Source organism: Helicoverpa armigera, chromosome 12 (genome assembly GCF_030705265.1).
Source record: "Helicoverpa armigera isolate CAAS_96S chromosome 12, ASM3070526v1, whole genome shotgun sequence".
NCBI classification, from domain to species: Eukaryota; Metazoa; Arthropoda; class Insecta; order Lepidoptera; family Noctuidae; genus Helicoverpa; species Helicoverpa armigera.
Genome location: NC_087131.1, coordinates 6,074,017 through 6,088,418, shown reverse-complemented (window position 1 = coordinate 6,088,418; position 14,402 = coordinate 6,074,017). Strand labels below are relative to the sequence as shown.

General features: G+C 34.2%; 1 protein-coding gene across 1 annotated transcript in view; it reads left to right on the top strand.

Moving 5' to 3' along the window:
• LOC110374604 (uncharacterized) overlaps positions 1 to 14,402 on the top strand; it is a 143,794-nt gene that overhangs the window by 128,095 nt on the left and 1,297 nt on the right. The window contains exons 3-6 of the mRNA XM_021332383.3: positions 4,215 to 4,292; positions 6,000 to 6,181; positions 13,079 to 13,277; positions 14,225 to 14,331. Of these exons, the coding sequence (XP_021188058.1) occupies positions 4,215 to 4,292; positions 6,000 to 6,181; positions 13,079 to 13,277; positions 14,225 to 14,331 (566 nt within the window). The remainder of the gene's footprint in view (positions 1 to 4,214; positions 4,293 to 5,999; positions 6,182 to 13,078; positions 13,278 to 14,224; positions 14,332 to 14,402) is intronic.

Sequence of the window (14,402 nt, the reverse complement as noted above, 5' to 3'; positions counted from 1 at the left end):
TATTATTCTATTTGGAAGGATTTCAAAGATTCAATTTCGCATTCGGATTCCTATCACAAAATGCCTAAGCTCCCTTTCTTTCTTCGCATCGTATTGAACCTTTTAGCGGCCTATTCTATTCGTATTGTGAAGCTGAAAGGTATGTGAAGAAAGCTGTTTCGTTTGAAGACTAGGATAATTCTTGGTAAATTGACTTATTCTGTGTGATACTTTAGCTTGTTTGTTGGATGTTTTTTTTTCTTTATACTACTAGGTAATACACGGGAAATATTGTCCAATTGCTTTTTTTATTATTATTTCTAAGTGAATTAAAGGTAGCTTCATATTTTATTTTGTTCAGAAGAACAGAATCTAAATTGTTAGTATATACTATAAGGTACCTACTAGGTATAACTTCTGCATGCAATGTTGTTTGGCCATTTCACTGCAGCAAAAAATCTAACGTTAGATTTTTGTATAATAGAATGGCTACTCGTATTTCACGACTGAGCTCCTCACCTGAAACACTGTTCAACCGAATTCAGTATTTGTACGTTAAAATCGGACACTTTTTTATTGGGACTGTAAAAAACATAGCCTATGAAAAAGAAGGTTCATTTTACAAACATTGTCGATGGAAAGGTCAATAGCTATTATAAATTGGGCATATGATTGTTATACACGCGTTACCTCACGGATGTGGTAGGGTTTTGAATATTTAATTAGATACTAAGTACTACTAAGTGAATAACATTACCAATTACCGATAAAAAGCTTGTTTTTTATTCTAATAAAAAGTTAAATGAGAAGAAACACGACCGGCAAAATATAGAGGGTTTTTTATGATTATAGGATAACTTTTCAAAATAACTGAGTTTTTAATTTACCTAACTTATCGGAGGCATAATTTAGATAATTCATTAATTCAGTATTATTACCGTAATATCATTTGGAACAGATCTATAAAATATAATTTTATCACTGAACCACAGCTAAATACTCTTTCAGCCTAATACACAGAAGATCATGCAACACTAATACACTTCCAAATCAATGGAGCTAATTCCAATCACATTATAAGCCAACCAGGCAGTAAAAAACATGAGCGGATATGCAGGTACGTCAGGCGCCTTCTACTAGGTCAAATTCGTACGTTGGACATTACCAAAATGTTCAGTTACGAGTGAACTAACGAGGCGTTCGGGTTCTTCGAGGCATCTGTCAACGATTTTTGGTATTACGAAAAATGCTTTGGTCCAAAGAAGACCTACGATATGGGCGAAAATAGTAACGTTCCTCATCCCGTGCTCACCCGGATTTTGTTGCGCTACTTTCTTAGGCAATTTGATGGCACCTCCGCTAGTTATTTTGTTCTCCATGAAGCCAAAATAGACATAGCTATGTATCTGTCTATATGTAGATATAGCTGCAATGTGCAAGCTTGTATGGCATCCATTGTGCATTTAGCCACAATTCGGTCACGGCTCATAAATCATTGATATCAGCGACATGTTTGAGCACTGACTAATATCTATTGTACTCTGTAAAGGACCAGGTAAATAATGGAATTTATAAACGAATAGCTAGGTAACCTAAATCTTGATTTTATTTACTGTCCGGGTGTAAAAACGCTTGCGGTGTGGACTTTTTTATCTTTTATGAAGACTTTCAGAAGATAGGTATATGATGAAAATCTAGGGTTATGGATAGGTGGAAAGATTATCTTCAAACTCGTATTTCCTAGATTGAGAAACTTTGTTGAACCCGTAAAAATATTACGATATGTCTATAATGGAGTGTCGTACTTTTGTCTGCTTACTGAAAGCTTTTATTATTATTTTATGACGACGGCGGATATACAATGTTCCTAGACATTAGATAGTAAGGTCAAAATCCTGAATGTGAAGGTCCATTCTATATCCAATACCAAATTGTTATAAGAAGATAAGCTTGTTATACTATTCAATTCTCTTAACAACAAATGTAAACAACATCAAAAGTTCTGCTGAATCGAAACACATAAAGTACCTTCTTGTATTATAACTAAAACCTACTTCTAAATCTCAGGATAACTTTATCTGGAATCCATTCCAATTCAGCGAAGATTTTAAAATGCAATCCACTTTAAATAAGTGTCCATTTCAGCCAAATAGACTTTTTTCCCATTTTCGAAACGATTTTCTTCAGTGCAGATTATATTTTGGACGTTGTTAAAGCATTAAATAAGAAGGTAGACTCCAAGATCGCTTTATTTCTAAAAAGGTCATTACCAGAAACAAAAAATTAATAAGTAACTGTAAAACAAAGCAAATTGGGGAATTTAACTAATAGAGCGATTAAAAATTAGAAAGATGCTCCAGTCTTTTACAGCAGTGAAAAGGTACAGAAGCACTTGAACATTATTCTGAATATTTAAATGTTAATAACCTTGCTTGAGGTGGTTACTAATTCCTGCTCCACTTTAAATTATTTATGAACAACTTATTCTCAGTCTTAAAATAACGGCGTGAACTCCTCGAGGCGGGAGAGCGTTAGACTTGTTACTATTTTTATTTAAATTAAAGATTTATATTTTGCACAGAGTTGGCATTGTGTATGATATATTTGCAATTTTGATTTATAATTCTATAGCACACTCATTCTTCTTTACTTATGCGGTCCAACGATATGATTAATTTCTTCATCCACTAGACTAAAAAAAACAATTAATATTTTTATTTTTAAACAAATATAAAGTCAAAGCCACACTATCGCAAGTTTGTAAGTTCGTGTTGAGAACTTTAAAGTGGCAATACATTATAATAAATTCTTGTGAGATAGTCTTCTTGCGGAATATCCTATAACATTGTACGTCAAAGTTTTTCAATTCCCAGCACCTCGGTGAAACAGGATAGTGTAGTAGACGCAATATCCGTCGCAACTTGTGCTACAATATACTGATTTGGTAGGTAGAACTTCAATATAAATAGTGTTTTAGTTCATAGATTTGATCTCTTGAATAAGAGGAAGGTTAATTTTAATGTTTCTGAGATTCTCTTTTCGAGTACCTGCGTATCGCAAAGCGGTAATTGTATCTATTATAATTATGACACATAATACCACACATATTAATAATATAACACAGTTAGACTGTGGTACAGGAAGCTATGATTGGTATGAAAACAAATATTAAAGTAACAACACCTCGTAAACTATTTATAGTAAATATTTCTGATTTATATGCTACCTCATGAATTATCCAGTAGCAATAAAAACTAAATTGATACGCATAGGTATGTGCGCATTGACTACGATTATTCCGCCTAAGTATCCATAAACATAGCATCAACATAATACATATGTACAATACAATATAGCGATAACAATGAGATGACGGAGTCTTAACTTTGGGTATTCCACATATGATCTCATTACAATATGATGTTAGTCAGCTAAGCTGAACCTGACCTGTTGACTTATGTTAATATGCTCTAGCTAGAAGATTACGCGTTAATCTTACTAGGAACACTTGGTAATTCTGAAGATCAAAGCTATGATCAGAGGCATGATGAGGAAACAAACCAAACGAAAAACTTATGTATCAGGACACTGAAACCATTATCTTAACCATCAAAATGGTTTATTTCATTATTTACTTTATTTTTAGAAAAGTATGCTCCCCTGAGATGATATGATTTAAGCATTTTCATTTATTAAAACTGATGCCGCATTCGATATTATCCTACATATCCTAATTAGAGCACTCACGTGTTTCACGACGGATAAAAATCCATTTTATTTAGAAGTGAATTCCTTTAATCTTTTGTTCGTTCAAACGGACTACACGCAAAGCCACAGGCGTACCATAGCATTAAACTGCGGACTATATGTTACTTTAATCCTAGAATAAAGCTGGCCAGTTGGGTTTATTCATCGTTCATTCATTCGGCTTTTGTTTCCCAATGTTCGCCTCGAACCGCTCACTCGCAGGATCTGAGTGCACAATCATGTTTCCAATACGACACGAGACCACTAGCTTTGTTTAAACCGAATATGTTGAAGATTTTCGGAGAGATAGACCTCATTTTATGTCACTAAAGACACTATCTTATTTTCCTCAGTCGCCAGATTGTGTACTAATTCCGCAAAATTTTCTTGACAATCTCGGCTCTTTGTTGAAGCTTTAACACCGTTAAAACTGTCAAGTCATTCGGTTTTAATACTTACTTTTCTAAAGAGATTTTTCTTTGTTACAGCGAGCACGAATTTAGTGGGCAAGTTCACGCAGAGCGTCCGCCGTATCGTACAAGATGTCAAAGATGAAGGCACATCCAGTAAGTACCATCTTTCATTTATCATTAAAGTTACATCAATATTAAAATATGATTATATCAATCAATCAATTCCCTGCTATTGTGAAGTCGTGATTGGACCAATTGTCTTGCAATGGGCTAGATAATCGGTCAAAGGAATGCTTGACTGGTGATGAAATTTATGAAATCATATAAACGTTTGTGAACGACAGTCCACAAATTCTCTGGTAACTGATCTACCTCAAATGAAAGTTCACGGTAAGTGAGAGAGCACATATCATATTGATACATAAAATAAATAATGCGCACTCGGGGTTACTCGGTTATTTTAATGATAAATAAATTGCTGATGTAAATCTTAATAACAATTATCATTTTACCGTGTTTTCTGTAAAAGATGGACGCTTTTTAAATTTTAAGAAGCTTATGAATAAAGGCAGCCTTGCTAGGCGCGAAAGCAGGGAGACAGGAGTAGATTAGTCTCAGAGACGGGCGGAATGTTAAGAGGCTGGTCGGCCGACCCGGTCATTGATTTGTGTAGCCGAGAACCACGGCCTGCAAAGACGTCTACCCATTTGTTATAGCTCCTATTTGTCACTGGTTAAACGTTTGATACGGGTAAAGTAGTGCAACTCACATCAAATTATTAATTTCTAGTAGCACTTATGATATTTCATAATGACATTTCATGTTTAGTTACAATTATTCGTGGAATGAACATTAATTCCCTTTGTATTCCATGTTTCGCGAATATCAAATAGAATTCATTTGAACCCTGTATTAATTTATCATTAGGCCCAGAATAATATAATAACTGACAACGCTGCATTGATGTTGATAGAAATGTTCAACCAACCAGTAATTTTCATAGAATTCAGTTTTAGTGTTTAACACATCACTAAACATTTTCCAATTATTATTTATTAACAAAACACTGTTGATATAGAACATTTTATGATGGTTAAATCATAGTTGACCTCAACATGCTTATTTTTTTTATACCTCACAGTTTTCAAGAGCTATACAACCTCCACCTAAAATTTTTCTTTCAAATCCTATTTATATCCCTCATTAAATATAAGAGCTCGTTTCACAGAATTTTGGCAGCACCGCTGATTATTAAAACCTCCTGTTAAGTTCTCGCTTTCCCTAATTCCTTTGCTTTTTAAATGCGCTCTGGTTTGCAATTATTTATTTGAACATTTTTATTAGTAAATCAAATATTGTCCTTTAATCAAATCAATTAGTGTTTAATTAATTGAATACACGTGAAGAATGTTAGAGGTTACTTAATCGGTTCAAATGTCTAAGATTTTACAAATCATTCGAAACTATGTCTAATTGTAAGTAATTGATTTGTTTGATCTTACCGTAATTAACGGAAAAATACCAAACATTCTTATTTAACGTAATAATCCATCCATCCATCCATGGCAAGTTGGCGGAATCATTACACTAGTTCATTTTCTTCACTTTCTTCTCTTGGATTCAGGAATATTTATATATATAAATATATATATATATATATTTATTATATTTATATATACATAAATATATATATTTTTTATTATCTTGCACTTATGCTCAAACTGTGTTGCACCTACCATTTCTGTTTCACCACCACCCTAAGGTTAAGTCCGCCGTTGTACAATGTGCATAAAGTATTTTAAATAAATAAATAAATAATATGTAATATCTCAACATACTAAGATGACCTTTAACTACCAGGCGGGCAGACGAAGGAAGAGGTGATAGAAACCAATGAACGTCTGCGAGGAGTGAGGGTGCGTCTCGACGAGAACTATGACACGGCTAAGAAGGCGCTGGTCACGCTCATGGCGCGCTACAGCGAGTCCAAGAGTCAGAGGAACGTGTTCACCAGATATGCTTTGCTCAAAGCTATGATTAAGGTAAGACTTGAGCTTCAATTCTTTTGAAGGAACTTCCTGTGGAGAACCTATTTCCTCATACAGTCTCCTATAAACTACCGCTAAGTATTTACTCCCTAATGTATGCCCTTATTTACTTTTTTATGTACTCTCATATTTACTCCTCTTTGATTCCCTTATACAGCGACCTCAAAACAATAAAAAATAATCATTTATACTAACCCTGTACACTTTCTTACGTGCTTTCGTGTATACTCCGTTTTATGTTCTCTTATTCACTTCCCCTATATTTTCTGCCTCCTGTGTATTCCTTTTATATACTCATCTATGTAGTCCCTTATTTACTTTTTAAACCTGAATTTAAATAATGTTGATGTGAATTTTCCTCCATATCGAATGGATATACCCATAACTTTTTTAAGGCTTTTTCAGCCTTTTTTCAGTACTGTATTTATTTTTATTACAATCTAAGACACAAATATAAAAATAGGAATTATCTAACAGTAACAACAGGCTGAGCTCCCTCAGTCATGTGAAAAGGTTATGGTGACATAATGTTCATGATCTTGGCTTAATTCATTTATAATGACTACCTTTTTGTACTGGGTCAGGTATGGTATTTTCTAATTAACACCATCAATTCAATTTATTCATGTTTTTGTCTATTTTCAACAGATAAGGCAAGCACATTAGAACCTCTTTAAATAGCAACCAAATTAATTACGAATATACCTACTCCACACAGTCAATTAAATATTGTACACAACTTTATTGAAATTATTTCAACATCGGAAAATAACTAACGAGTTGGTACAAAATAAATGAAAATATATTCATTACAATGATAAATCATGCGAAAACAAGAAGCGGGAGACAGCTAATTGTGCCAGTACGAGTATAATTTATGAAATGAATGCGCAACAAGTCCTAGTACATTTGAATTCAATGCACTTTGAAATTACGCCGCTCAGACTCATTTAAATTGCTTGGAAGTGTAAGACTGGCTTATTATAGAAGCGCTAAGCCGGGCTTAGTTACGCCTTTATTAGGATTTAAGAAGCTAATTGCTATTTTTTTTTATGGAAATCTGTTCAGGATAGTATTCCAGTAAAGTAAGCTTAGTGTTATCTGGTAAGGTAAATTGGTTTTTGGTTAGGATCCTTCTATAGGTTAGTTGAATAAGTTGATCAATTGACGTAGGCCTAAGTATAGTAAATTTTACTATGTAGTTTAAAAACTACGGAGCTTTGTAATATTTCACTTTATTAACGTATAACTCAGAATCAAATTAAGATCATAAAAGTAGCCTTTCGAAATACGAAAGTAACATAATTTTACGATATTACCAAAATCATTTGTAACATTATCTTCATTCCCATTTTGTTAGCTTACGTGGGTGACTGAATAAGCAGAATTCTGCAGAATGTCGTTGTAAGCGCGTCGAGTTAAATTACACGGTGCCCTGCAACTGGGGCCATTGTTTAATTGCGTTTAGAAATTACCACCCTACTAGCGCGTTCGTCTTCATTATTTGTATCTTAGTTCAGATTTACCGCTGCCGTGCGTTTGATTCTAAGGTTGTAATTAATTTTGGGTATTCGGTATGTGCAATAGTTTTAGCTGCTTTAAATCTCTTGTTTACATTCGTATTGCCTTGTTGTTGTTTTCGACCAGCACTCCTTCCATTGAAACAAGTAAACTCAGTTAAAACAAATGACGATGCTGCATTCGATGTTGTCCCCCTTCAAACAAAATGTAATCGAAACAAAATCTTTTTTTGTTTTATAATTACGAACAACCATAATTGGGTTAAAAACATTGTAACAGAGTTAGCAATATCGCGGAGAACGTGCCACCCGAAATTCACCCTTATTGTATACATGTCACGTACTATCTTCCAACCTTCGCGTTAGGCTTGCCCTTAGAATTTCAAGCCACCATTACATTTTGTGCGCCCCGAATGTGAAATAGGAAACAATTGGATCGCTCTAATATATTTATTTCTTTATTATATTTGCCGAGCGTGTCTTTTTGGTTTTTGGCATATATTTAATGAGGAAATGTCTCAACCTTTTTTTATTGCTTGTTATAAATGGTAATCTCATTCATTTTGGTACTTTCAAATTGTATTTAACCTTATTTTTGTTATGGAACATACCGAACATATACCTCAAAAGAAAATTTGTGCCCTCGGACATACTACTTTAAAATACGCTATTTAAAATGAAGTGGCTGATAAAATTGCTACACCAACAACATTTTGTGTTACTGCAACATTGATTTTAATACCAATTGTATTTAATTAAACAAATACATACATATCTTAATATATCCTAACTAAATTTATAGGTACCTATAGTTTTGTGCAAATAATAAAAACAATAAAAGAGCTTTTGCATGTCAAATGCAAAGCGAGTATGTCGTAGGCATAACTCATCGCAACACGTGAACTATCCATTTTACATACATATTTTTATTTACAGGAAAATGCTTTTAAAATCTCCATACATTGGAAATGAATATGAATTAAGCATGAATTTTATTCATTCCCTAAATAAAGTTTATTTAAAAAACTGGAGCTATTCAAATATAGACCGAAAAAGGTTGATGAAACATGACTCGGTTCTCCGTTTTCGGTTTGAAAAACCATTGCGGAAAAATATCACTATATTGTGGAAAAATAATCGTATTAAGAACCGTTAGTTGGTTAGGTAAGTATATCGGATAATTTTGAGCAACACAAAACTCCGAACAAAGATTCTATCTATTATCTCAACGTCTCATGAAAAGCAAAAGGAAATGCTTTTAATTTTCTTACTTTATGCAAATTCATATTCCCATTCGAGGATATTTTAGCATTCAAATCGTCTTAAACATTCCCTAATTCTTAAATGAAATCAGATTCTGTACTAAAATTACCATAACCAAACCTGTGCAAGAACGTTAATTTTCTGATAGAACTAACAATAATAATCGTGACCTACATTGGTGAACAATAGAATCTTCGAATAGGTTTTAATAAAGCCACAATCCACGACGAATGTCGACTCACGATGCCATCAATCATTCGTTGGTTGGACATCACGATTTTATGTCCTTTGCTATGTTGAACAGCTTTATGAACTTGAAAACCGAGCAATCAATACCTAAATGATTTACAGGGCACAACACTGATTAACCCAAATTGTGGAAAAAGCTTTAAGAAAATGTCGGTCAGGAAAGTGTCCACTGAAACACTTCTGACGACTGAGACCGTGTGTGAGTTGACTCTCTTCAGATTCTAACTTTCTTCTACTATTTTTTGTTAATTGCAGTGCGGGGCTCCAGAACAATTCAGTCTGTTGATTAGTCTGTTGATTAGTCTAACACCGGGAACTTTGAAATAATGTTGAGACAAATATTGCCGATTTCCACATGTAGATATTGCGTTTGATTGATTTTCCAATGACACATACCTATAGATAATTGAATTCAGCCGTGAAGCACTGCACTTCGCGTAATTGCTTATCTGTTCTCGAGGTAATCAAACAAAGCATAGTAGTCGACTTCTGACATTGAAATAAAATAAATAAGCTTCATACGTAGAATAATTTCCGTCAAGATGATGTCTCAACCATGTCGTCTCGTCACGGAGTTCTCTCATAAATATGCAGTTTGTGCTATGAGCCCGACTTTGTTCCTTTAAGTTCATAGATGATGCGAGCAGCTTGAGACATGATTTTTTCCTACGTAAATAAAAAGATTTTATCCTAAATTACTTACGCATTATTAGGAGAACCTGTTGGCATTATTCTGCTATATATGACACGTTCCCCTACGTCGCCGGATAGCATGAGTGATTTTTCATGGAACATTTTGTCATTGCTTTTTATTATACAGTATCACGTCTATGTCACTGTCTGCCTACACAAGCTGAAAAGTTGTAAAAAAGCTGCAAGAAATGATTCAGTATTTCATTGAAGAAAAATAGCATCGCCAACCTATTTGTATCCATATCTCATACACGAAAATATCGCAGTAATTTTCAATTTTCAGTTCATGGCAAAGAAGACTGAAAAAGTTGGTTTTTCCCTTCTGAGAATACTCGGCACGTGATTGGGTAAACACGAACGAATCGGGCTTGGCACGAGTCGTAAATGTAATTACGAAACTATTCGTCTCTCCCTAGTAATTATTTTCTATTACAATGTACTCGTATTACCACGTATTACTATGTTTATTATCCCATTCAACCACATACTTGGGCTTTCCATTTTCAATTTTGAACACGATTTGCATAGGTAGGAACTATATTTTGTATAGGTACTTCGTTGTCGAAAATGATAAAAGCACAACCTCTTTTAATATGAAAACGACAATCCTTGTGGTTATTATCATTATGAAACACTACAGTAGTTTAATATACATAAATGAGTGTGCTGGAAAGCGGGCGCCTGGCCAACTTACAGATGTTCCAGTTTGTGATACAATTATTAAAACTAAGTTGCTCCGGCACCGTTCAGGAAACGTGCCGACACTGTGCTTTATACTTTTTGCTTCCGATTCATGCGATACCGATGTATTTCTTTGTTTTACACACCACAGCAAATTGTATGAATTTCAATTTCTGTTCCGGAAAGAAAAAAACGCGCAGTTGAAAGTTGTGCGAAACAGTTGTGTTTTTTTTTTCTTGCGCGGACTACATAGATACCTACCTTCTGCAAAATAAAGGGAATGTAAATAATTATATTTGATTTTTGTTGAGTAATCCAGATTTTATCCACAGATTGAATGGCAATGATTGAAAAGCAGGTAGGTACTTACTGGCGAAGTTCGAAATAAATCAATTAACAAAACAGCTAAGTAGGCACTTCAGCTACGTAGGCATACTTGCAAACAGTAATAAAATCTCACATATTCGAGCATAAGAAAAAAATAATAAAAAAATATGCACCAGCCAGGGAACTCTGCGAGAAAAATCGGAATGAATTTTAATTTCCGTTCTCTTGCACTTGATTTGCTTCTAGTCGATAAATCAAAGAGTTAATATTGCTTCGGATATTACGGTTTTAAACAATTTTAAGTTCCTTAATGAAACTTTTATTCCATGTTATATCCGTATTAAAAACGTGTATGAAAGCGCAGTCATGCGAAATATTTTTTCGGAATGCTTTAATAAGGAACGAATATAATAGCGTGTTCTCGCTTCGTGCGTGTCCTTTATCATAAATTACATTTTCATCAACTTTTGTTGGTACAAACCCGTCACAAAGTATTATCGAGTTGAGGTATCCAAAAATCCGCTGTAACGGCAACATCAATTTCGATACAGGCCCGCGATGGCAGATAATAAGTATGAAGCAATTTATCATGTTTCACAATTCCAAAACTGATTGTACCTATCGTTCGTAAAATTCTGTATTTATAAAAGTACTAACTTATCAACATTAAGTTATTAGCAACTAATTACTTTAAACATACAACATATAAGATTATTATATTTCTAAAAAGGGATGTAAGTATAATGACATTACACAAAAGAATCTGTTTATATGTTTCCCAAATCACAAACCTTCAGAATCTGTTTGTAGATAATAAAAAGATTTACGTAATATCTTCAATTCTTATGTAGTAGGTTTTCATGATATAAAAGTAAAACAAAACAAAGAATTTTCTTACTCACATCTTGCGAAAGAATACGCTAATATAGTCGTACAATCTTGCCTGGGAGCTATGAATATACCAACAACATGTTCTAGACAATAGCACAGCGATCCTGGTTTATATCTAAAGGAAACTTTTTCCTTCCCAGGAGACTTGCAAGTAAAACATCTGAGGTACAACAACGGTTCAATAATAGTTTCCTTTCTTTTCCTTTTTTTCTTTCAACTTCTCCCCAATGGACATTCTTTATTATTCTGAGGAATTTATTTCATTTAACTTAATTTCTCATTTTATGGACCGGAATATGCAATTATATTTTACTTGAATTGCGTTTCAATGTACGCTACGATTAAAGGTTTCATGCTTCAAAGACCAATCTCCAAGTAGCACCAGTACATTGATACGCTCTCAACTCCCAAAATAAACTTTCACCCGAAGCATTATCCAAACTACAGGGTGTAGTTGCACTTGAATATACAGACGGTTCATTAGACGGGCCGTTACAAGGCGAGAAGACGATCTTTATCGGCGGAATTGGCTCTGGCCCAGCGAAAAGTTATCCGCTTTGAAATATCATGGCACACAGTCTGCTGAAAGTCGTTACTGGAATTAAGTTCGCAAAGAAACTGCATGCCAAAAGATTTGCTTTATTGACTTTGATAACTATTGTAAAGTTAAAGTTTAAAAAGTAAATATAAGATTGAGAAAGTAGCAGTAAATCAGAGTCATGATTTCATAAGGTAAATAAAAGGCTACATAAAACTTCATGAACTGTAAACAAAAGCGCAACTATTAAAAACTTGTTATTAATACGCTGCCCTTGCTTCGAAGCAAGTAAACGCTATTTTCATTGAACACGAATATTTATGAATGATGCAAAAAGAAGCAGATACTCGCTAGACTAACTAGCAATGTTCAAGACAAAGAAAAACACTTTTCAATTCAGTTGTTCATAATAATAACCGACTAGTTTGTAGATTCGTGCGAGTTTCACTAAAGCTGCCTGAAAACTTTTCCTTTTAAAAGGCTCAGTGTAAGCCTATTTCGCGTGGCAGTTTTCTGCACACCGTTTATCAAATTTCACAGAATAAAATGAAGTAACTATTAAGGTAATCTGTGATAATATTATTCAAATTACACATTCACATTCATGCACTATTTTCTGGTAAAGCAAAATGGCTTTGCAATATTCAATTTTTACTTAAAATATAATAGTATAAATACTATCTACAGTTCATACGTAGGTACTGATTGCTTACCATTCTTACATTCCAGGATGTGATTCGGCTCGAGACTCAATACTGGTCGTTGGTGGAAATCCCTCGGCAGGAGAAGGCCGAGACCGTGCCGGCGTTTGTGCTGCGCGCCTGTGCCATCATGGAGAAGACGCAGAAGTCTGGAGAAGGAGTCAAGACCTCCGCCAAGCTGGCTGAAGAAGCCGCTGATAAAAGAGAGCGGATAGAAAGACTGAACGGTAATGACACTTATGACTTTAGTAAATCACCTTCTCAAACAGAAAATAATTATGTCGTTAGTTCATTAAATAAGATGTATTTTTGTGTATCAATGTGCTAATGAAAGCAAAGAATTCAAGAGAGACGGTACTTTAAGTTGATCTCTAAAACTTAAAGAACGCCTATAGGTTCGAAACTAGAACAATAGAGTTTCAATCAATACGAGACTGTTGATATCGAACACGTATCTACCAATATTGGATCAACTTTAAGCTTGTTCAAGCAAACGATTAAATTAGGAAAATAAACCAAACCATACTCCTAAAACCTAAGACTGTTGGCTGCTAGCCAAATTGTCTGGCCATGCAGTTACATTTTATGTGATTTTTCAAACCTGGTCCATTGAGTCGTGATTAAACCTTTATTAAGGTCTTTAGTCCTTTTAATTTTGTGATTTTGTGTGAAATGTTATGAGCGTTACTACTAATTTAAGAGCCTTATTTCCTTATAGATCTAGCAAATGTCCAGATTAATTAAAAAATATTCCATGGTAAAAACGAATAGTCTACATTCGTTATCTGTAGCATTCATAACATTCGCGTTAGCAAAACGTTGCGATTCTATTTTAATTAATATTTACGGGTACCAATTTCGTTGTAAAGTAATTTGATTTGGGTGTTCTCGAAGCTAAATTAAACGCCAAGGTCGCCCGCAAACCTGACCTAGGCTCGAATTAAGCAGAAACAATAAACCGGGCTTAAACCCAAATACACTCGGGACCGAATACGCATTCATGTATTCTATGGATACACTCGTACTTGTAAATAAGGCTTGTCATACGTTCCTACGTTTGGAATACCAACCAAATGAAAAATGGGGATACCAAAGAGGTTGAGAATGGATTTCTAAAAAGCTTCATGGTTTTAAATCTTCTTCGTGGACATAATTTTACATAACACTTTTTCAGACATGACAACAATTCAGATTGAAACGGAAAATACTCAGATGACCAATGACTTGTATCGTCTGCTCAAGAAATACACTGGTTTACGAAACCTAATAAGGGAGTTGAAGGTAACTTTTTGTTTGTTTATGATCTGTTAATCGATATCCTTTATCCTTCTTTTATATACAGGGATTGTGTG